This window comes from Anomaloglossus baeobatrachus, chromosome 7 (genome assembly GCF_048569485.1).
Source record: "Anomaloglossus baeobatrachus isolate aAnoBae1 chromosome 7, aAnoBae1.hap1, whole genome shotgun sequence".
Lineage (NCBI taxonomy): Eukaryota > Metazoa > Chordata > Amphibia > Anura > Aromobatidae > Anomaloglossus > Anomaloglossus baeobatrachus.
The window spans coordinates 199,314,246-199,337,732 of NC_134359.1; the positions used below are offsets into that span (position 1 = coordinate 199,314,246).

Here is a 23,487-nt window from a genome sequence, read left to right on the forward strand (position 1 = left end):
GAAAAAAAAGAAAAAATCCATCAGAGAGATAGCAGACATGCTTGGAGTAGCAAAATCAACAGTCAGGTACATTCTGAGAAAAAAGGAATTGACTGGTGAGCTTGGGAACTCAAAAAGGCCTGGGCGTCCACGGATGACAACAGTGGTGGATGATCGCCGCATACTTTCTTTGGTGAAGAAGAACCCGTTCACAACATCAACTGAAGTCCAGAACACTCTCAGTGAAGTAGGAGTATCTGTCTCTAAGTCAACAGTAAAGAGAAGACTCCATGAAAGTAAATACAAAGGGTTCACATCTAGATGCAAACCATTCATCAATTCCAAAAATAGACAGGCCAGAGTTAAATTTGCTGAAAAACACCTCATGAAGCCAGCTCAGTTCTGGAAAAGTATTCTATGGACAGATGAGACAAAGATCAACCTGTACCAGAATGATGGGAAGAAAAAAGTTTGGAGAAGAAAGGGAACGGCACATGATCCAAGGCACACCACATCCTCTGTAAAACATGGTGGAGGCAACGTGATGGCATGGGCATGCATGGCTTTCAATGGCACTGGGTCACTTGTGTTTATTGATGACATAACAGCAGACAAGAGTAGCCGGATGAATTCTGAAGTGTACCGGGATATACTTTCAGCCCAGATTCAGCCAAATGCCGCAAAGTTGATCGGACGGCGCTTCATAGTACAGATGGACAATGACCCCAAGCATACAGCCAAAGCTACCCAGGATTTCATGGGTGCAAAAAAGTGGAACATTCTGCAATGGCCAAGTCAATCACCAGATCTTAACCCAATTGAGCATGCATTTCACTTGCTCAAATCCAGACTTAAGACGGAAAGACCCACAAACAAGCAAGACCTGAAGGCTGTGGCTGTAAAGGCCTGGCAAAGCATTAAGAAGGAGGAAACCCAGCGTTTGGTGATGTCCATGGGTTCCAGACTTAAGGCAGTGATTGCCTCCAAAGGATTCGCAACAAAATATTGAAAATAAAAATATTTTGTTTGGGTTTGGTTTATTTGTCCAATTACTTTTGACCTCCTAAAATGTGGAGTGTTTGTAAAGAAATGTGTACAATTCCTACAATTTTTATCAGATATTTTTGTTCAAACCTTCAAATTAAACGTTACAATCTGCACTTGAATTCTGTTGTAGAGAATTCATTTCAAATCCAATGTGGTGGCATGCAGAGCCCAACTCGCGAAAATTGTGTCACTGTCCAAATATTTCTGGACCTAACTGTATATAAGGTTTATCCACAGATTAATAGCATTTTAAAACTGTGCGACCTCTGCACTGAAAGCCCGGCTACTGGGAGGAAATTACCTGTATCCCTCCCTGCAGCTTCCCGCTTTCATTCTTAGAGGCACGGCTGGAGCAGTTCCAGTCACTGCTCAGTACATAGTGAGTGGCAGCTGTAACCACGCCCCCGCCACTGACTGAACTGACTCAGCATTGTGTGCCGCCCCTGCAGCGGTCGAACCGCTTGGGGTTGGTGATTACTCATGGCTTGAGGGTCTCCGGACCCGGGGGCTAGGGGCCACACTCAAATGAAGAAAGGTATTATTTACAGGGGATAGGTATATATAGTTTGTGACTTCACTCATGGTGTACGGTACTTGGGAGTACCGCCGCTGCCGTTGGGAGTACCCGGGGTGTTGGAGTGGGGCAGCAAGATGATGTTACCCTCGACAGGTAGGGGAATGCTCCGGGACTCTGGATGGTGATACGGGGTGCAGGGGGAGCGTAGGCTCGCTGGTTGCAGGGGTCAGTCGGGTACTCACTCAGCAATAAAACAGACGCTGACAACAGGGTAAATCAAGTCTCTGACTGCCGCTGCCTCTTGAGGGGAGCTTGTCCGTGTCCCATCCCCTGCAGCACTGCCTGGTGGTCCGTGACCTGCCTCCTGGCACAAAATTTAGAGTCCTTTGTGGCCCGTTAGCTTAGAGATTTCCGGGACCCGCTCCCCACTATGGCTAAGTGAAGGAGCCTGTTCTCAGGAGCTCACACTTTGGATTTCAGTGGTCCACTTGTTTGGAAAGCCATATCCCCCTCGTTGTGCTAGTGCCCCCGATCTCTGAGCTTTGTGGGAACAGTCCATAAAGGCCCTGTCCTCCGCAGGTTAATTGCCGGGTCACTTGAAGCTTCTCCTTGACCTAGGGTCCGTGTACCCCACCGTGCCTTCGGTCCCGGACCGGTGATTAGGCCCAGGCTGCTGACCGTCCTCCAAGACAGGTCCCAGGCACCTAGACTCAACCCCCTGCGACCGGGGGTCTGACTCCTCTAGGTCCAGACCACCGTCTGCGACCTAGTCTGCTTGTCCCCTGGGAGCTACAACTCCCAGCTTCCTCAGACCTCCTCACAGCTCGAGGGCTACCACTCAACTTTGGAGAGCTGCTACTCCCAGCTCCTCACTCACTGGGAGCTATTTGTGTTCTGCCTGTCAGATCTGCTCTGCACTTCCTCCCTCGCTGACTTCCCCCCTCCCACCACTCTGTCTGACCCCTAGGTTGACTGCCCTATTCCAGCTTAAGCAGCCACTGGTGTACCTGACAGGGTGTGGTGCAAAGTGTATCTAGGATTTGTGAATGCTGGTGGAGGCAGTACTGCAGGTTAGGTTCCCAGAACCATGGGGGGTCGAGCTCTGCACGGGGAGAGACAGATTGTGCAGAACCCTGTGATGACCTGAGTAGTCCAGGGGCATCACAATTGCATCTGTAGGGAGCCGGTTATCAAACACTACCAAGATGTGGTTAAAGCCACCGCTCACTGGATATTGAATGGTGACTGAAGCAGTGTCGGCAGCACCTTTGACTGAAAGCTAGAAGCCTCCCAGTAGCCAGGCTTTCAGTGCACATTTTTAGTACACTATTAACCTCCATATTAACCCGATATCTGCAGGTTAATAGTGTTTATTTGACATGATAGGTTCCCTGTAAAGGTTCCTTGCAAAGAATGAAGTAACTCTTGAGTCCAGGTCTTTGCTATGCCAGCCTGACTGACAGCTACAGCTTGTACTGAGCAGTGTGAGATCTCAGCAGCAGGAAGGACTCTGAAGAGTTGTCAATCAAGACTAGGTGGGCAGAGAATGAGGGAAACTTTCAAAAAGCATTAGCACATCAATTCTCCCTTGGATTCTAAAATACAGTATAGTCATCAGGTCAAAGAGATCTAGTAATATCTGAGATATGAATTGTGACATTTGGTGACAGAGCCAAGTGAAGGTGTTAGGACTGAGAATTCCAGTGCCGGTATCACATTACACATGGATATGGATCCTGTACATATCTGTTGGGAGAACTGCAGTTGAATAAACCTTTCTTATTATTTGAGCAAATGACATTCATGCTTTTGAGACAGCTTAGGTCTCCTCCTCAGTCACTTTGTGACAGACCGCTCCCTCCGTACTACACTCCTCTAATGTGTATTTCACTTTGTTTCACAGATCTTAAGAGCAAAGTCTCCAATTTCCAACAAACAGAATGAATTTCAAGGTTAGATATGTGTTCTGATTTGTTATACATTTCAATACAGGGACCCCCATTCAGGACCATCATCATTAAGGGGGGAGCGGCTACACTACAAAAAGTCCCCTCCTTCCTTTTTGGAGGACCTGGAATCTCTGTGCATCATTATCCCATTGATTTCTATGTAATGCTTAATTTCCCCAGTAGATGCGCTGCAGGGTAACTGAAAACCTGCTGCCTCGAGTTACATTCACCACAATATGACACTCAGTTATTATACAACTGTCTTCTAATAATAAGAAGTGATAAAACGCAAAGAACCTTTTTAAAGGAGTTTTCCAAAAATGTGTATTTTATTCCCAAGGCTTGATGTATATAAAATAATTCAGCAATACTCCTGAAATACCGCCAGCTCTCTACTGCTGTTTTTGTACTTTTCTGGCAGGTTGCATCAGTAATGTTACAACTATAGGGCACATGACCACTGCAGCCAATCACTAGGGTCAGAAGCAGACATATGCCAACTACAGTAGTCATATGTGATTTGTCAACATCTCCACTGCAGGTTGTCAACAAGGGTCAGGAGCAGCAGCAGAGAGTGGGTGGTGAAGCAGGGGTCGGTGAATAGAGCTGATAGACAAAAATAATCCCATCACAAGACGATGAGGTTAAGAGTGTATTGCTGAAACACCCTATTAACTTTCCAAATGCCGCATTGATAATGGCAACAGTATACAAGCTTTATCATCTATATATATAATTGCCTTATTCTGTCTGTCTGTCTGTCTGTCTTGTCTGTCTTGCTCCAAAATTGTGTCCTTACGGTAACACAAAGCGGATTGGCCACTGGCCTCGCCATGGCCCCGCCCCCCTGCACGGATTGGTCGCTCGCCCTGGCTCCCCACCCACACGGAATGGCCGGCCGCTCGCACAGGCTCCGCCCCCCACACGGATTGGCCTCTCGCCCCGGCACCCTGCACGTATTGGCAACTCGGCCACGCCCCGCCCCCCTCACGCAATGCACGCTCGCTCTGGCCCCGCCCCCCGCACGCATCCCCCGAACTGACACGGAGACACGACTCCCAGGTGAGTACTGTACCCCCGGGAGCCCACACCAGCATACGCCGCCAACCCAGCCGACACAAACCCTCGCATTGCTGGGGTTTGCCGCCGTATGCTGGTGTGGGCTCCCGTGCAAGTGGGGGACGGGATGCGCTGGTAACCATGGTAGCATAGTTACCAGCGCATCAAGGTCCTGCAGCGGTGGAAAATCCACACGCACACACATAACAACAGACACACACACACACACACACACATCAGATCACACTCACTCTCACACACACCTCACACACACATTAGATCGCATCCACACACTCACCGCATCCGGAGATATCGCTTGCTTCTCAGCGGCGATACTGTGCTGTGAGCTTCCAGGACCTGCCGGAGGATCACATGGCCAGAAGCATGTGGTATCTCCGGATGTTGTGAGTGTGAGCGCGTATGTGCAATATCGTCAGTGTGTGTGTGTGTGAGTGTATGCGATCGGATGTGTGTGAGTGTATGCGATCGGGTGTGTGTGAGTGTATGCGATCGGGTGTGTGTGAGTGTATGCGATCGGGTGTGTGTGAGTGTATGCGATCGGGTGTGTGTGAGTGTATGCGATCGGGTGTGTGTGAGTGTATGCGATCGGGTGTGTGTGAGTGTATGCGATCGGGTGGGTGTGAGTGTATGCGATCGGGTGGGTGTGTGTGTGTGTGAGTGTATGCGATCGGATCTGTGAGTGTTGGCAGAGGAGCACGGCGTGCTGGAGGAGGCTGGGAGGAGAGAGGCTGATCCTGGGGAAGGCTGGGAGGGGGAGGCTGATGCTGGGGGAGGCTGATGTTGGGGGAGGCTGGGAGGGTGTAGGCTGATGCTGGGGGAGGCTGATGCTGGGGGAGGCTGGGAGGAGAGAGGCTGATGCTGGGGGAGGCTGATGCTGGGGTAGGCTGATGCTGGGGGAGGCTGGAAGGAGAGAGGCTGATGCTGGGGGAGGCTGATGTTGGGGGAGGCTGGGAGGGTGTAAGCTGATGCTGGGGGAGGCTGGGAGGAGAGAGGCTGATGCTGGGGGAGGCTGATGCTGGGGGTGGCTGGGATGAGAGAGGCTAATGCTGGGGGAGGCTGATGCTGGGGGAGGCTGATGTTGGGGGAGGCTGGGAGGGTGTAGGGTGATGCTGGGGGAGGCTGATGCTGGGGGAGGCTGGGAGGAGAGAGGCTGATGCTGGGGGAGGCTGATGCTGGGGGTGGCTGGGATGAGAGAGGCTGATGCTGGGGGAGGCTGGAAGGAGAGAGGCTAATGCTGGGGGAGGCTGATGCTGGGGGAGGCTGGGAGGGGGAGGCTGATGCTGGGGGAGGCTGGGAGGAGAGAGGCTGATGCTGGGGGAGGCTGATGCTGGGTGAGGCTGGAAGGAGAGAGGCTGATGCTGGGGGAGGCTGATGCTGGGGGAGGCTGGGAGGGGGAGGCTGATGCTAGGGAAGGCTGGGAGGAGAGACGCTGATGCTGGGAGGAGAGAGGCTGATGCTGGGGGAGGCTGGGAGGAGAGAGGCTGATGCTGGGGGAGGCTGGGAGGCGGAGGCTGATGCTGGGGGAGGCTGGGAGGCGGAGGCTGATGCTGGGGGAGGCTGATGCTGGGGGAGGCTGGAAGGAGAGAGGCTGATGCTGGGGGAGGCTGATGCTGGGGGAGGCTGGGAGGAGGGAGGCTGGGAGGAGAGAGGCTGATGCTGGAAGGAGAGAGGCTGATGCTGGGGGAGGCTGATGCTGGGGGAGGCTGATGCTGGGAGAGGCTGGAAGGAGAGAGGCTGATGCTGGGGGAGGCTGATGCTGAGGGAGGCTTGGAGGTGGAGGCTGATGCTGGGGAAGGCTGGGAAGAAGGAGGCTGGGAAGAGAGAGGCTGATCCTGGGGAAGGCTGGGAGGAGGGAGGCTGGGAGGAGAGAGGCTGATGCTGGGGGAGGCTGATGCTGGGAGAGGCTGGAAGGAGAGAGGCTGATGCTGGGGGAGGCTGATGCTGGGGGAGGCTGGGAGGAGAGAGGCTGATGCTGGGGGAGGCTGGGAGGAGGGAGGCTGGGAGGGGGGAGGCTGAGAGAAGAGAGGCTGATGCTGGGGGAGGCTGAGGCTGGGAGGAGAGAGGCTGATGCTGGGGACAGAGAGGCTGATGCTGGGAAGAGAGAGGCTGATGCTGGGAGGAGAGAGGCTGATGCTGCGGGTAGAGAGGCTGATGCTGGTGCAGCATGGGGGATGGAGCACGATGGGGGGTGCGCAGCATGGGGGATGGAGCACATTTGGGAGTGCGCAGCATGGCGGATGGACCACGTTTGGGACTGCGCAGCATGGCGGATGGACCACGTTTGGGAGTGCGCAGCATGGCGGATGGAGCATGTTTGGGAGTGCGCAGCATGGCGGATGGAGCACGTTTGGGAGTGCGCAGCATGGCGGATGGAGCACGTTTGGGAGTGCGCAGCATGGCGGATGGAGCACGATGGGGGGTGCGCAGCATGGCGGATGGAGCACGATGGGAGGTGCACACCTCGCCCTAACACACACACACAACACACCACACACACACTGGGTACCACAAACACCGCCCTACACAGACACCCACACACACAGACAACGCTGCACACACACAACACCCAACACACAAACACCACGGCATACATAAATATACGCACATACCGCACAACACACACATTGCACAAAACATACCTCCCCAAAACACACCACACCCACACAAACCGCGCAACACACACACACACACAACGCTACAGACACACAGCGCTCCACAAACAACGCAACACACGCAACACACAAACAACACCGCTCTCACCCCCCGCCACACCCAGACAACACCCAGAACATGTACAGCGCCCTACACAAACACTTGGTAACTACACACAACAACATCTATATATATATATATATATATATATATCTAACAAAAATCATACATTAACTACACAATACGTAAATTCTAGAATACCCGATGCGTAGAATCGGGCCACCTTCTAGTCTATATATATAATTGCCTTATTCTGTCTGTCTGTCTGTCTGTCTTGCTCCAAAATTGTGTCACCGTGACAGTGTCATTACAGTGACAACTGTTGGATTGGCCCCTGGGCTCGGCCTGGCCCCGCCCTCCCCCACGGATTGGCCGCTCGCCTTGGCCTGGCCCCGCCCGCCGCATGGATTAGCCGCTCGCCCCGGCCCTCCGCATGCATCGCCCGCTCCAGCGTACACCGGCTCCCGGTACACATGTGCAGGCAGCCGGCTGACGCCTCGCCCGCTCAGCCCCGCTCCAGCGTACACCGGCTCCCGGTACACATGTGCAGGGAGCCGGCATATGCTGACGCCTCACCTGCTCGCACCCGCCACACGTTGGCACACTCGGCCCCACCCCCGGCGGACATAACCTTGCGATGCTGGGATCATGACGGAGCCGGTGTACGCTGGTAACCATGATACACATCGCGTAACTATAGGAAGCGCTTCCCTTTGTTACCCGATGTGTATCATGGTTACCAGCGTATACCGGCTCCCGGTACACATGTGCAGGGATCTGGCATACGCTGACGCCTCGCCCGCTCAGCCCCGCCCCCGGCACATGTTGCCACGCTCGGACCCGCCCCCGGCGGCCCCAGCATGGGGGATGGAGCACGATAGGGGGGTGCAGCATGGAGGATGGAGCACGATGGGGGGTGTGCAGCATGGAGGATGGAGCACGATGGGGGGTGCGCAGCATGGGGGATGGAGCACGATGGGGGGTGTGCAGCATGGAGGATGGAGCACGATGGGGGGTGTGCAGCATGGAGGATGGAGCACGATGGGGGGTGCGCAGCATGGGAGATGTAGCACGATGGGGGATGCGCAGCATGGGGGATGGAGCATGATGGAGGGTGTGCAGCATGGGAGATAGAGCACGATGGGGGGTGCGCAGCATGGGGGATGGAGCACGATGGGGGGTGCGCAGCATGGGGGATGGAGCACGATGAGGGGTGCGCAGCATGGGGGATGGAGCACAATGAGGGGTGTGCAGCATGGGGGATGGAGCACGATGGGGGGTGCACAGCATGGAGGATGGAGCACAATGGGGGGTGTGCAGCATGGAGGATGGAGCACGATGGGGGGTGTGCAGCATGGGGGATGGAGCACGATGGAGGGTGCGCAGCATGGGGGATGGAGCACGATGGGGGGTGCGCAGCATGTCGGATGGAGCACGATGGGGGGTGCGCATGTCAGATGGAGCACGATGGGGGGTGCGCAGTACAATACTGTATCTATTTATAATATAACTAGAAGGTGGCCCGATTCTAACGCATCGGGTATTCTAGAATTTACGTATTGTGTAGTTGACGTATGATTTTTGTTATATATATAGATGTTGTTGTGTGTAGTTGCCAGTGTTTGTATAGGGCGCTGTAAATGTTCTGGGTGTTGTCTGGGTGTGGGGGTGTGTGAGAGCGGTGTTGTATGTGTGTTGCGTTGTGTGTGTTGCGTTGTTTGTGGAGCGCTGTGTGTCTGCAGCATTCTGTGTGTGTGGTGCTGTGTGTGTTGCGCGGTTTGTGTGGTTGTGGAGTGCATGTGTGTGTGTTTTGGGGGGAGGTATGTTTTGTGCAGTGTGTGTGTTGCGCGGTATGAGCGTATATTTATGTATGCCGCGGTGTTTGTGTGTTGGGTGTTGTGTGTGTGCGGCGTTGTATATATACACAGGTGTATAGTTTCTAAATATATCATCTATATATTATATCAGGAATGTATGTTTGTTTGAATTAATATGAAAATCAATAAATTGCTAAAGTAAAATCGGTAAAATTATGTTTAAAGGGGACCTGTCATTATGTCAAAAGTGGCCAGTTTTTATTCTTATTTTATTCCCACTGTTCTCTCAAGTAGTTCAGTTTTTAATCCACAGTACACTTCCAGACATATGGGCCTTTTTATTTACTGCTAATTTTTATGATCCTTACTAAGGGGGTGTGGTCTGTCTAAAGACATGCCCCAGAGGACCCTATGAGCCACGCCTCCTTGTAAAGACCATAAAGTTTGCTCTAAATAAGAAGGTCCATATCTCTGGACCACTGTGTGGTGGATTAGAAAAAAAAAATTAAAAATCAGATTACGCTGCAGAGAAGCAGGAATAAAATAAAAGCAAAAACTAGCCACTTTTGATCTGGTGACAGGACATGCTATAGCTGCCCTCTGTTATTTTTCCCTCATTAGTTCTTTTTATTCTTACTGGCTTTTCTTATTCTTCTGTGATTTATACATTGCAATGCTTTATGCCAATTAGAGTGTATTGTTCCTCATATTCTACAGCTACTGAAGACCCAGACAATCAGCTGGACTACAAAAATGGTCAGATAGATACGGCATTCCATAGATCTGGTTCATTCAACAGCACCCCCATCAGTAGTTCTGTTCCCAAGGTATTACCACTTGATGTAGATTTATTCTATATCTTTCTTAAATTTCTTATGAATCCCATTTTGGTGAAGTTTAGAAAATAGTACAGAATAGGATGCTATATTTTTGCTGTGGTTTATTTACACGAGAAGTTTGAAAATAGATGATTTTTTTACATTTCCATCAAATTTATTATATTTTCATAAATTGAAGCAAAAAAAAATTAACCTAAATTTACGACTAACATAAAGTACAATGTGTCATAAAAACAATCTCACAAGCATTGGAATATATTGAAACATTCCAAAGTTACTACATAAAGTGACACAAGTTGGATTTAAAAAAAATTGGCCTGGTCACTAAGAGGTTAAGATGTTTAGATACAAAGAGCTCTTTTTTTCTATTTCTATTTTTTATTTATTTTGCCAAGCATGGTACAGTTGACACCAGAAGTTTACAATGATCTAAAAAGACACATCTGCAGGTTTTTCTCACTATCTAACATGAAATCAGAGTAATCCTTTCCTGTTTTAGGTCAATTAGAATCCAAAAGTATTTATATTTGGCAAATACCAAATTAATGCGAGAGAGTGTTTTAAGGCATTTTCATTACTTTCTGCAAAGTCAAAGGTTTACATACACTAAAGCGGGCTTTACACGCTGCGATCTCACTAGCGAGATCGCAAGCGATTGTACCCGCCCCCATCGGTTGTGCGACACGGGCATATCGCTGCCAGTCGCGCACAACCTCGCTTACCCCCGTCACACGGACTTACCTGTCCGGTGACGTCGCTCTGGCCGGAGATCCGCCTCCTTTCTAAGGGGGCAGGTCATGCGGCGTCACACGGCAGCCGTACAATAGAAGCGGAGGGGTGGAGATGAGCGGGACGTAACATCCCGCCCACATCCTTCCTTCCACATAGCCGGTGGAGGCAGGTAAGGAGATGTTCCTCGCTCCTGAGGTGTAAAGCTGGGTTTACACACTGCAACATCGCAAAGGACATCGCTGTAACGTCACCGGTTTTGTGATGTAACAGCGACCTCCCTAAGTCTCTGGTGAGTCGCTGGTGAGCTGTCAAACAGGCAAACCTGGCCAACAACTCAACAGCGATCCGGACCTGCAGAGCGACCTAGCTGGTTGTTGGGGACGTTGATAAGCAGCTTTTTGAAAGGGAAGTTGCTAACAAAGTCGCTGCAAAGTCTTTCACACACTGAAACTTTGTAGCGATGCATGCTGCACAGCGGGAAACAAAGGACCTAGGAATGGTCCTGAACGATTTGTAGCGATCAGCAACTTCACAGCAGGGGCCAGGTCGCTGATGTGTTTCACACACTGCAACATCGCAAACGACATCGCTATTGCATCACAAAACCGGTGACGTTACAGCGATGTCGTTTGAGATGTTGCAGTGTGTAAACCCAGCTTAACACACAGCGATTTGTGCTGCCGCAGGAAAGAGGAACAACATCACTAATGAGAGGTAAACGATTTTTTGTTTTAGGACGACCTCTCCGTGGCAAACGATTTTTGCCGCTTTTGCGATCGTTTTAGGTCGCACATAACTGTTACATGCTACAATATCGTTAATAACGCCGGATGTGCGTCACAAACAATGTGACCCCGACTATAATTCATTAACGATATCGTAGCGTGTAAAGCCCGCTTTAGAGTACTATGCTTTTAAACAATATAGGACAGCCCATATGAGGATGTCATGTCTTTGGAAACTTCTGATAGGTTTATTGGCCACATCTGAGTTAATTAGAGACACACCTGTGAATGTATTTTAATGCACAACTGAACCACCTTGCTTTTTTGTGTAGCATCATGGAAAAGTCAAAAGAAATCAGCCAAGATCTCAGAAAGAGACTTGTAGACTTGCACAAGTCTGGTTCATCCTTGGGTGCAATTTCCAGATAGCTGAAGGTGCTTTGTTCATCTGTACAAAAAAATTATACACAAGTACAAACAAGATGGGAATGTCCAGCCATGGTACCGCTCAGGAAGGAGATGGGTTCTGTGTACCAGAGATTAACCTGCTTTGGTCAGACATGTGCGTATCAACCCAAGAACAAAAGCAAAACATCTTGTAAGATTTTAGCGGTAGCTGGATAGATTGTTTCATTATCTACAGTGAAAGAGTACTGTATCAACATGGGCTGAAAGACCACTCTGCCAGGAAGAAGCCATTACTCCAAAAGAAACATAAAAAAAACAGATTAATGTTTGGAAATGCACACAGGAACAAATAGCTTATTTTTTTGAGACATGTCCTGTGGTCTGACGAAACTGAAATTGAACTGTTTGGCCATAATGACCATCATTACATTTGGAGGAAAAAGGGAGAAGCTTTGAAGTCTAAGAACACCATCCCAACTGTGAAACACGGGGGTGGCAGCATCATGTTGTGGGGTTGATTTGCTGCAGGAGGGACTGGTGCACTTCACAAAATAGATAGCATCATGAAGAAAGAAGATTATGGGGCAATACTGAAGCAGCATCTCAAGACATCAGCCAGGAACTTAAAGCTTGGGCGTAAATGGGTCTTCCAAATGGACAATGACCTGAAGCATACTGCCAAACTGGTTACAAAGTGGCTTAAGGATAACAAAGTCAATGTTTTGGAGTGGCCATCATAAAACCCTGATCCCAATCCTATTGAAAATTTATGAGCAAAGTGTAAAGGCCAATGCAAGAAAGGCGACCTACAATGATGGCTGAGTTCCACCAGTACAGTCAGGAGGAATGGTCCCAAATTCCTAACATTGTGAGAAGCTTGTGAAAAAATATCCAAAACATTTGACCCAAGTCATACAGTTTAACGGAAAATACTAATGAAATGTATGTAAACGTTTGACTTTCCAGAAAGTAATAAAAATGCCTGAAAACTGTCAGGTCTGGCAGTGAGCATCATGGCAGGTCTTCGGGGGTCAATCCTTCTCATGCCTCTGCACCCAGGTATGTCCTTTACAATCCTGGGTACGCTCCAGCTCTCCGTCGGTCCTCACTGGCCATAAGAAGTGGGGTGTCGCCTCCAAAGGGCAGAGCTAGTGTAGGTGTTCGATTTGGTCATGTTTTGTGCTCTAAGAGACTCACTTCAGATTGTGGCATTGCTGGGAGGTGAGGCGCTGTCACTCCCAGCGATCATGTGGTGCAGGGGTCCCAATTTGCTGGGTCCTCTAGTGTCAGCTGTTGCCAGGGGACATGTAATGCCATGTCTTCTGATTCAGCAAGGTGGTGGGGGGTTCCTCCCAATCAATCTTCCTCTCTTCCTCCTTTGCGACTCTGGATTGAAGGTGGAGGCTGGGAGTTACATGAGCAGTGTCAGCTGACCCAGGAGAGCGATATTTAAACCCTCCATCTCCTCTTCATCTCCTTTGGTCAGTGCTGATTATTTTGAGTTGTGCCTGGGTAGGAAGGTTATTAGTTTGTGTTGCTTCTGGTTTGCTCTCTGCTCTGGTCTTTTGGTTTTGGTTTTGTTCCTAGACTTCCCTTATACCTGTGTAGGGGGAACTACTTTCCTTGCTGGAGTTGGTGGTTTTGATCTGACTGTGGCCTATGTGCCCAGCCACCAGCGACCCCCGCTATTGTCACCCGGGAAGGGCTCTGCCAAAGTCCCCCCTCCAAGATCGGAAAGAGGGTGAAAAGTTACCTGGCCCTTAAGGATGGTGTGACGGCTAGCGCAAAGTGTGTCTGGCATACTGTGTTTGCTGACTTGCAGTCTGATCATCCCATCACTACCTGTGCATTATATAAACATTCTCTCTCATTATTCTAACATGTGGCACAGACAAATAATTTTGGTTCCTAATTGACCTAAAGCGGGAAAGGTTTATTCTCATTTCATGTCATCTAGTGAGAACAACATGCAGATGTGTCTCTTTAGATAGTGGATGGAAACTTCTGGTATTTTATAAGCACAATGAAAGTTATGTACATTGGTAGTAAAACAAAGATTTCCTCCCCAGATGTCCTATGATAAGAATGCCATGAAGTGGCATTATGTGACCGTGGTAGCCAATCATGGCATGTGGGTGGACAATCATATCAATGTCCTGTAGCCTCAGTGCTACAGGCCACGACATATTGGCTATCATGGCCAGGTGATATGACATCACTAAGGGCGGCTTTGCACGTTGCAACACCGCACGTGCGATGTCGGTGGGGTCAAATCGAAAGTGACGCACATCCGGCATCACTTTCGACATCGTTGTGTGTAAATCCTAGATGATACGATTAACGAGCGCAAAAGCGTCGTTATCGTATCATCGGTGTAGTCTCTGACTTTTTCATAATTACGCTGCCGCGACAGGTACGATGCCGTTCCTCGTTCCTGCGGCAGCATACATTGCTGAGTGTAAAGCCGCAGGAGCGAGGAACATCTCCTTACCTGCCACCGGCGGCTATATGGATTACGGAAGGAAGGAGCTGGGTGGGAAGTTTACATCCTGCTCATCTCCGCCCCTGCGCCGCTATTGGCCACCTGCCGTGTGACATCGCTATGACGCCGCACGACCCGCCCCCTTAGGAAGGAGGTGGGTTGCCGGCCAGAGCGACGGTCGCAGGGCAGGTGAGTGCATGTGAAGCTGGCGTAGCGATAATTTTCGCTACGCCAGCTATCACAAGATATCGTACCTGCGACAGGGGCGGGGACTATCGTGTGCGACATCGCAGCATCGATGCAAAGCTCGCCCAACAATGAGTGTTAGACTGACCATGTTCCTGTACGGTCAGACATGGCAATTACACAGTACACAGCTGGGACACATATGTAAGATTCTCTCAGGACAGGAACATTTAAACACATCCAATTATGCAAAGTATAATTATTCCAAGATCTGTTGATTAAAATGAGCTTTAAAATTAACTTTATTCATGGAAAAACCCTTTTAAGGGGTCAGAAGGAAGTAGATTTGGATCATACTGTGAAAATCAAATTTTTATGATAAGATATATTTTGTTTCCTGTTTGTACTTTTGATTTTTGCAAAGTTGGTGACAAGTTGGCATTTACAACCTAAGCACAGGTGGAATAGTACAGAATTGTAAGCCTACCTTTATTGGACTATACAATAAACCACTCACTTACAGCTCAGCTTACATTGATAAACAAATATTTCAGAGATATGTATAGTTGAATGAAAGACCTGGTCCCCAAAACCACAAGATTCTCTACTTTATCTTTTTTTCCATAGAATACACAGTCTAAGTCATAAATGTATAATTTCTTACAGCACCCATTGATAAACCGTAATTATAGCATCATGTCAACAACACCAGAACCCCCTGGGAATGACTCCATTGTAAGAAGAAGCAAAGAAGATGTACCTGCATACAGGTCAGAAGACCGATCATACTATCAGATGGAGAGATTGCATGTCAGTCATATACCGACAAAGAATAACTAGTCTATACCTTTTTATTACTATTATAGCCCCGCTGATGAAGACGATGACAGCACAGAACTTGATGGTGAGTTTCCTTTCAGAATCAATAGTTTCCACAGAATACCATATTACAAAATAGTCCCAGAAATGTGAGCCATTGATTGCAAACACAATTTATTTTGCACACAAAATAAGCAATTTTCCTAAGAAATTTATTCAAGTCCATAACAAGATCTCAACCACAGGTAAGTCTATTTATTCATTAAAGAGGTGTCCAGCAGATAGTTGACTATAAGGGTATGTACACATGATCAGGAGATGCTGAGTTCTAGACTCAGTGTCATTGCTCTTGCGAAGACGTTAGTGTTCTCCGTGGGAGAACGCAGAGTTCATGCCCACGATCAGGATTGTGTGCACAGCGGATTTTCGCTGTGTTCTCACGCTCACAACACTTGCATTTCCGCAACCATAAATTGATATGTTGCGGTTCGGAAACAGTGCCACATGTCATTTATGGCTACTCAGAAAAGAAGCACAGTGGGTATGGGAGTTCTATAAATTCCATCCACCGCGCTTGCACTGTACAACGCAGCAATTTGGAAACAGCCAAAACACACTACATCTAAAACGCTGCTAACACTAATCACATGGATGTACCCTAAAAGGGTGTTTCTTAAAGGGGTGTTCCCATTGCTTATTCCCATTTCCAAGAGCCTATCCCAATATGTAGTAGGTGTAATAAGAATAATAGTGGAAAATACTTGCATTTTGTCACATGAGTGATGGGTAACTGAACCAGGGGCACCTAGAATGGCCCTCAGACTAGGGACCTTGCACTGTTCCTTATCCCTGGGGTATACCCTATGGTGGTGAGGTCTGGACTGCCAGCGTGACCCTAACTCTTGTCCAAACCCTGGCATTACACCCCTTTTCCTCCACTCCTGGGGAGGGCCTGGACCAAGGTATCAAACAAATAATGCAGACAGGAGTGAATGCAAACACAAACACATTGCAATCATAAACAGGGGAGAGACAATACATGCATAGGACGAAATAAGATAAAGGGAGGAAATAAACTGACTACAGGTATATTTCCACACCACAAAAGATATCATAAAACAGATCTCCACAAACTGGATCACATGCTAATGACCAGAATCGCTGGAGCTATAATCGGCGGTGAGGAACTGGATCCAGCACCTTATAAAGGGTGGAGGTGGCTGTGAGTGGTCATTAGCAACCTAAGCTTCTAGCAGCAGTTCACAAGCCAGCAGGGATTAACTCTTGCTGGACTGATAAGCAGGGAACATGAAACAGCCGACGCCCGACTCTGGCTGAACAACTAAGAGGCATCAAGTTACCTGTCAGACTCTGCAATGTGAACAGAGTCCGATGCTGCCATGACACCTAGCGAGTGCAGAGCAGAACACTGCATGAAACAATTAGAAATGTATAGTTCTTTTGATTTGAATATAGTGGCAGTTAGTTAGCTGATAGTAGTTGTAACTGCATAAGCTATTTAAGCTACTACAATATCCTGAAAATCAGGTATTTCTTGCTGTCAGCAATGGCACCACATGAAAGAGAAATGCCACACGATCTGAGAAAGATAAATAATTTCTTTACATAACAAGGTGAAGGTAGATCTTCTTGTTGCAGCTCAACAAAGCTTTACTTAGCAATAAGAAAACTGTAGGAAAAGTGATGCAAAATTAATAAAGATGGAACTGCAACAATCTCACTAACATGACCAGGCCAACTATGGAAGTTGACATCTAAACAGAAATGTCTTCTGATGAGAAAGATTGTCATTGTCAAGATTGTCGAAATTCGATATGACAGTTCACTGCAGTCAGCTAATGTAGAAAGCTAAAGTGGGGTGAATCTTTCCCGTAAAGCAATACAGCATTCACTGCAGAGGAAAGGCATGCATAGGTGTCATTCACGAAGCAAGACTGACCTAAACCTAAGCACAAAAAAGCCTGGCTTCAGCTCATGCTGAATAATATCAAAACTACTGGGACTCTACACTCTGCAGTGATGAGACCAAAATAAATGATTTCGGAACTGATGGCTTCAAAACTGTATGGTGTTGTAAAGATTAAGGATACAAAGAAATATGCTTGGTGCCTGCAGTGAAACATGGTGGTGGCAGTGTCCTTATGTGTGGCTACTAGTGATGAGCGAGCATGCTTGTCACTACTCGGTACTCGCACGAGTATCGCTGTACTCGGGCTGCTCGGCGGGGACCGAGTAATCTCGCGATACTCGTGCTGTACTCGTGGTCTTCATTTCTGCATGTTGGCGCTCTTTTGAGAGCCAGCCCTCATGCAGGGATTGGCTGGCAGACCACTGCAATGCCACAGCCCTGTTAGTTGTGGAATTGCAGTGATTGGCCGGCCTGCACAGCGTGACCGAGCCTTTATATCGGCCGGCGCGCTGTGCTCTGCTCACAGCTATCCAGACAGTGAGTGCAGGGAGAGTGTCGCTGATTCAGGGAAAGCTTTGCGGCCCTTTATAGCTTTTTCAGTTGCAGGGCTGCAAACAGTGTGACCAAAAGTCCTTCTCAGGACTATTCTAGTTGTATACAGGCAGGCAGGGTATAGCCAGGTCGGAGTACAGTAGCAGAGTCCTTCTCAGGACTATTGTTGCTATATACAGGCAGGGTATAGCCAGGTCTGAATACAGGCTAGTGACCAAAAGAGTCCTTGTCAGGACTATTGTACCAGTATACAGGCAGGCAGGCAGGCAGGGTAGTGGTGACCGTATACCAGCCTTCATCATATCTGGGGCTGGTGTACACAGTGTAAAACAGTCCAGATAGTGTCTGACTTGTCTGTAATTGTTGCTCCCCAAAAAAACCTGTTAGGTTCTTATTGCGTCCGTGCTTGGTTTTTAAAACCGCACGTGTGTGCCTGTTGGTGGCAGCGTACAGGTGCACTTGTTTGCAATTTCCACAAACTTTGATATAACGCACAAGTAGTGAATATACACGTCAGCAGTGCACAGCATTGCAAAATGCGCAAGGGCATTGGCAAGGAACAAGGAAGTGGACGTGATGGTGGTGCAGGCAGAGGCCGAGGTCGTGGGCAAGCTCTAATTTCGCCACAACAAAGGGCCACATCTAGTCGCTCGCACGTCCTGTCCCAAATTCTTGGGGACCGCAGCAGTACACCGCTCTTGAACCAAGACCAGTGTCAACAGGTTGTTAGTTGGATAGCAGATAATGCTTCCAGTCAGATTGGCACCACCACAAACACTCTGTCTTCCACACGGTCAAGTGTCAGTAGCCGTGATACTGCACCGCACATTTCTGAACCTGATCCTCCTTCCTACCACCAGGCTGAGTACACGTCCTCCTCGGACATTAATGATCCCACACTTGGACACTCGGAAGAGCTGTTCACGTTTCCATTCACACATTCTGGCCTCTCGCCAGCTCATATTGAAGTGGGTCATGAGGAGATCGTCTGTACAGATGGCCAAATATTTGAGCAGCCACGTTCTCACGAAGTTGGCAACGTGTCTCAACAAGTGGTGGACGATGATGAGACACAATTGTCAGCAAGTCAGGAGGAGGAGCAGGGTGCGGAAGAGGAAGACGACGTGGTGGATGATCCAGTAACTGACCCAACCTGGCAGGAGGATATGCAGAGCGAGGACAGCAGTGCACAGGGGGAGGGAGGCGTAGCATCACAACAGGCAGTAAGAAGCAGGGTGGTGGCCCCAGGCAGAAGTCAGGCAACCGTTCCCCGGAACAACACGACGACACAAGGTGCCTGTACAAATGTTAGGTCTTCCCGAGTCTGGCAGTTTTTTAAGTTGGATCCAGATGATTCAAAAAAGGCCATTTGCAACACCTGCCGTGCCAGCATCAGCAGGGGTACCAAAACTAGCAGCCTGACCACCACCAGCATGATCAGGCACATGTCAGCCAAGCACCCGACTTTGTGGGAAGTACAACAGAGTCGAGGAGCAGTGCTTGCTGATGTCACTGCTACGTCTTCGCTGGTTGTGCATGCGAGCCAATCCTCTGTCCATGCTGCCTGCGAACAAGCCTCCTCCACTCCTGCACCTGCAGTTGCCTACGCAGAAAGAACACCATCATCAAGCACGTCCTTGTCCCAGCGCAGCGTTCAGTTATCCATTCAGCAAACCTTTGAACGCAGGCGCAAATACACTGCCAACACCCCACATGCCACAGTTCTAAATGCTAACATTTTGCGACTGCTTGCGCTGGAAATGTTGCCTTTTAGGCTGGTGGAGACAGAAGCATTCCGTGACCTGATGGCGGCAGCTGTCCCACGTTACTCGGTCCCCATCCGCCACTATTTCTCCCGGTGTGCCGTCCCCGCGTTGCATAACCACGTGTCACAAAACATCACACGTGCCCTGAACAACGCTGTTTCACCCAAGGTCCACCTAACCACAGACACGTGGACAAGTGCTTGTGGGCAAGGCCGCTACATCTCGTTGACGGCACACTGGGTTAATATTGTGGAAGCTGGGACCCAGTCTGAGCGAGGGACGGAACACGTCCTTCCCACACCAAGGTTTGCAGGCCCTACCTCAGTCAGTGTTTCACCCACACTCTACAGCTCCGGAATGTCATGCTCTTCAGCCTCCTCCTCCTCCTGCGCATCCTCATCCACTGTGCCCTCCACACCAGTCACAAGCTGGAAGCACTGCAGCACTGCCTCGGCGAAGCGGCAACAGGCTGTGCTGAAGCTAATCTGCATAGGTGACAAACCCCACAATGCAGAAGAGCTGTGGACAGCTCTGAAACAGCAGGCAGATCACTGGCTCACACCTCTGAACCTAAAGCCAGGAAAGGTCGTGTGTGACAATGGCCGGAACCTGGTGGCGGCTTTGAGGCGAGGCCAGCTGACACATGTTCCATGCGTGGCCCATGTGCTCAACCTCGTGGTTCAGCGGCTTATAAAGTCATACCCAGAGCTGTCTGATCTGCTGGTAAAAGTTCGCCGCCTGTCTGCACATTTTCGAAAGTCACCTACTGCTTCAGCCGGCCTTGCCGGCTTTCAGCGCCGTTTGCATCTTCCGGCTCACAGACTGGTGTGTGATGTCCCCACGCGTTGGAATTCAACTCTGCACATGTTGGTCAGGATATGTGAGCAGAAGAGGGCAGTTGTTGAGTACCTGCATCACCTAAGCCGTCGGGAAATGGGTCAAACTCCACACATAACACCTGAGGAGTGGAGATGGATGTCAGACCTATGTACCATCCTCCAAAACTTTGAGGACTCCACCAAGATGGTGAGTGGTGATGACGCCATTATTAGCGTCACCATACCGCTACTCTGCCTTCTAAAACGGTCTCTGCTGAAAAACAAACATGATGCATTGCAGGCGGAGCGCGATGAGTTGCAGCAAGAAACAGTAGTGGGTGTGGGTGATAACACACAGCCCAGCCTCGTCTCATCACAACGTGCAGTGGAGGACTATGACGAGGAGGAGGATGAAGACATGGAGCAACTCTCCGGCCAAATTGAGGATATGACATGCACACCAGTCATATCCTCGGTTCAGCGTGGCTGGCCAGAGGACAGGGTAGATGAGGAGGAGGAGGAGGAGGAGGACAGCATGTTCAGTCATCTTGTTGGTCAGGCTACTGAAGTCCTGGCTGTTAAGAGTCTGGCGCACATGGCTGACTTTATGGTAAGCTGCCTGTCTCGTGACCCTCGCGTTAAGAACATCTTGGCCGACAATCATTACTGGTTGGTAACACTGTTAGACCCACGCTACAAGGAGAACTTTTTGTCTCTTATTCCCGTGGAGGAGAGGTCAACCAAAATGCAGCAGTTCCGGAAGGCCATACTCACGGAAGTAGGCAAAGCATTCCCCTCACAAAACGCTAGCGGCATAGGTCAGGAATCAGTGGACAACCGAGGCGTACAGCCGAGAGAGGCACAAGTCCAATCCGCCAGAGGTAGGGGAACAGTCTTTAAGATGTGGGACAGTTTTCTCAGCCCCTCACGTACCACAACCCCTGAGGTGCGGGGTAGTGCCACAAGAAATCCTAAGTTTGCCCAGATGCTGAAGGAGTACCTTGCAGATCGAACAACTGTACTCCGACATTCCTCTGTGCCTTACAATTATTGGGTATCCAAGCTGGACACGTGGCATGAATTGGCTCTCTACGCCTTGGAAGTCCTGGCCTGCCCTGCTGCTAGCGTTTTGTCAGAGCGTGTTTTTAGTGCCGCAGGTGGAATCATTACAGATAAACGCACCCGCCTGTCAACTGAAAATGCTGACAGGCTGACTCTGATCAAGATGAACAAGGGTTGGATTGGGCCAGACTTCACCACACCACCAGCAAATGAGAGCGGAATTTAAAGTTTGCCATGTACCTCCACTCACCCATGGGTACACACTTCTGGACTTTGGATAATCGCTGGACTGCTCCTCCTTCTCCTCATGCGCCACCATGATGATGACCGTTACAAATTGCAATACTTAGGCCTTTGTTTCAGGTATACCCCCAGTGGTAAATTTTTTCGCCCATTCTTTGCAGAATGGACATTACAACGACAGGAGACCCGCTCCTTTGCAATGGGAACAATGTTTTGAGGCCCTCATGCACGTCTCTACCCAGGGACAACGTGGAGCCTCCCAATTTTTGGCTGCCCTGCCTAAGGGCTATACTATAATACACCCACTTCCTTAAAATGGACACTTAATGTTTTGAGGCCCTCATGCACGTCTCTACCCAGGGACAACGTGGAGCCTCCCAATTTTTGGCTGCCCTGGCAAAGGGCTATACTATAATACACTCACTTCCTTAAAATGGACACTTAATGTTCTGAGGCCCTCATGCACGTCTCTATCCAGGGACAATGTGGAGCCTCCCAATTTTTGGCTGCCCTGGCAAAGGGCTATACTGAAATAGACCCACTTCCTTACAATGGGCACTTCAGGTTTACAGGCCATCATGCATGTCTCTATCCAGGGACAATGTGGAGCCTCCCAATTTTTGGCTGCCCTGGCAAAGGGCTATACTGAAATAGACCCACTTCCTTACAATGGGCACTTCAGGTTTACAGGCCATCATGCACGTCTCTATCCAGGGACAATGTGGAGCCTCCCAATTTTTGGCTGCCCTGGCAAAGGGCTATACTGAAATAGACCCACTTCCTTACAATGGGCACTTCTGGTTTACAGGCCATCATGCACGTCTCTATCCAGGGACAATGTGGAGCCTCCCAATTTTTGGCTGCCCTGGCAAAGGGCTATACTGAAATAGACCCACTTCCTTACAATGGGCACTTCAGGTTTACAGGCCATCATGCACGTCTCTATCCAGGGACAATGTGGAGCCTCCCAATTTTTGGCTGCCCTGGCAAAGGGCTATACTGAAATAGACCCACTTCCTTACAATGGGCACTTCTGGTTTACAGGCCATCATGCACGTCTCTATCCAGGGACAATATGGAGCCTCCCAATTTTTGGCTGCCCTGGCAAAGGGCTATACTGAAATAGACCCACTTCCTTACAATGGGCACTTCAGGTTTACAGGCCATCATGCACGTCTCTATCCAGGGACAATGTGGAGCCTCCCAATTTTTGGCTGCCCTGGCAAAGGGCTATACTGAAATAGACCCACTTCCTTACAATGGGCACTTCAGGTTTACAGGCCATCATGCACGTCTCTATCCAGGGACAATGTGGAGCCTCCCAATTTTTGGCTGCCCTGGCAAAGGGCTATACTGAAATAGACCCACTTCCTTACAATGGGCACTTCAGGTTTACAGGCCATCATGCACGTCTCTATCCAGGGACAATGTGGAGCCTCCCAATTTTTGGCTGCCCTGGCAAAGGGCTATACTGAAATAGACCCACTTCCTTACAATGGGCACTTCTGGTTTACAGGCCATCATGCACGTCTCTATCCAGGGACAATGTGGAGCCTCCCAATTTTTGGCTGCCCTGCCTAAGGGCTATACTGAAATAGACCCACTTCCTTACAATGGGCACTTCTGGTTTACAGGCCATCATGCACGTCTCTATCCAGGGACAATGTGGAGCCTCCCAATTTTTGGCTGCCCTGCCTAAGGGCTATACTATATAATACACCCACTTCCTGACAATGGACACTTAATGTTTTGAGGCCCTCATGCACGTCTCTATCCAGGGACAACGTGGAGCCTCCCAATTTTTGGCTGCCCTGCCTAAGGGCT

The 23,487-nt window shown here is 49.4% G+C and overlaps 1 protein-coding gene across 2 annotated transcripts in view; it reads left to right on the forward strand.

Annotated features, from left to right (window-relative positions):
* CARD11 (caspase recruitment domain family member 11) overlaps positions 1 to 23,487 on the forward strand; it is a 277,951-nt gene that overhangs the window by 152,232 nt on the left and 102,232 nt on the right. For both annotated transcript variants that reach the window (XM_075317863.1, XM_075317864.1), the window contains exons 10-13: positions 3,447 to 3,495; positions 9,819 to 9,928; positions 15,140 to 15,243; positions 15,340 to 15,377. In XM_075317863.1, the coding sequence (XP_075173978.1) occupies positions 3,447 to 3,495; positions 9,819 to 9,928; positions 15,140 to 15,243; positions 15,340 to 15,377 (301 nt within the window). The remainder of the gene's footprint in view (positions 1 to 3,446; positions 3,496 to 9,818; positions 9,929 to 15,139; positions 15,244 to 15,339; positions 15,378 to 23,487) is intronic.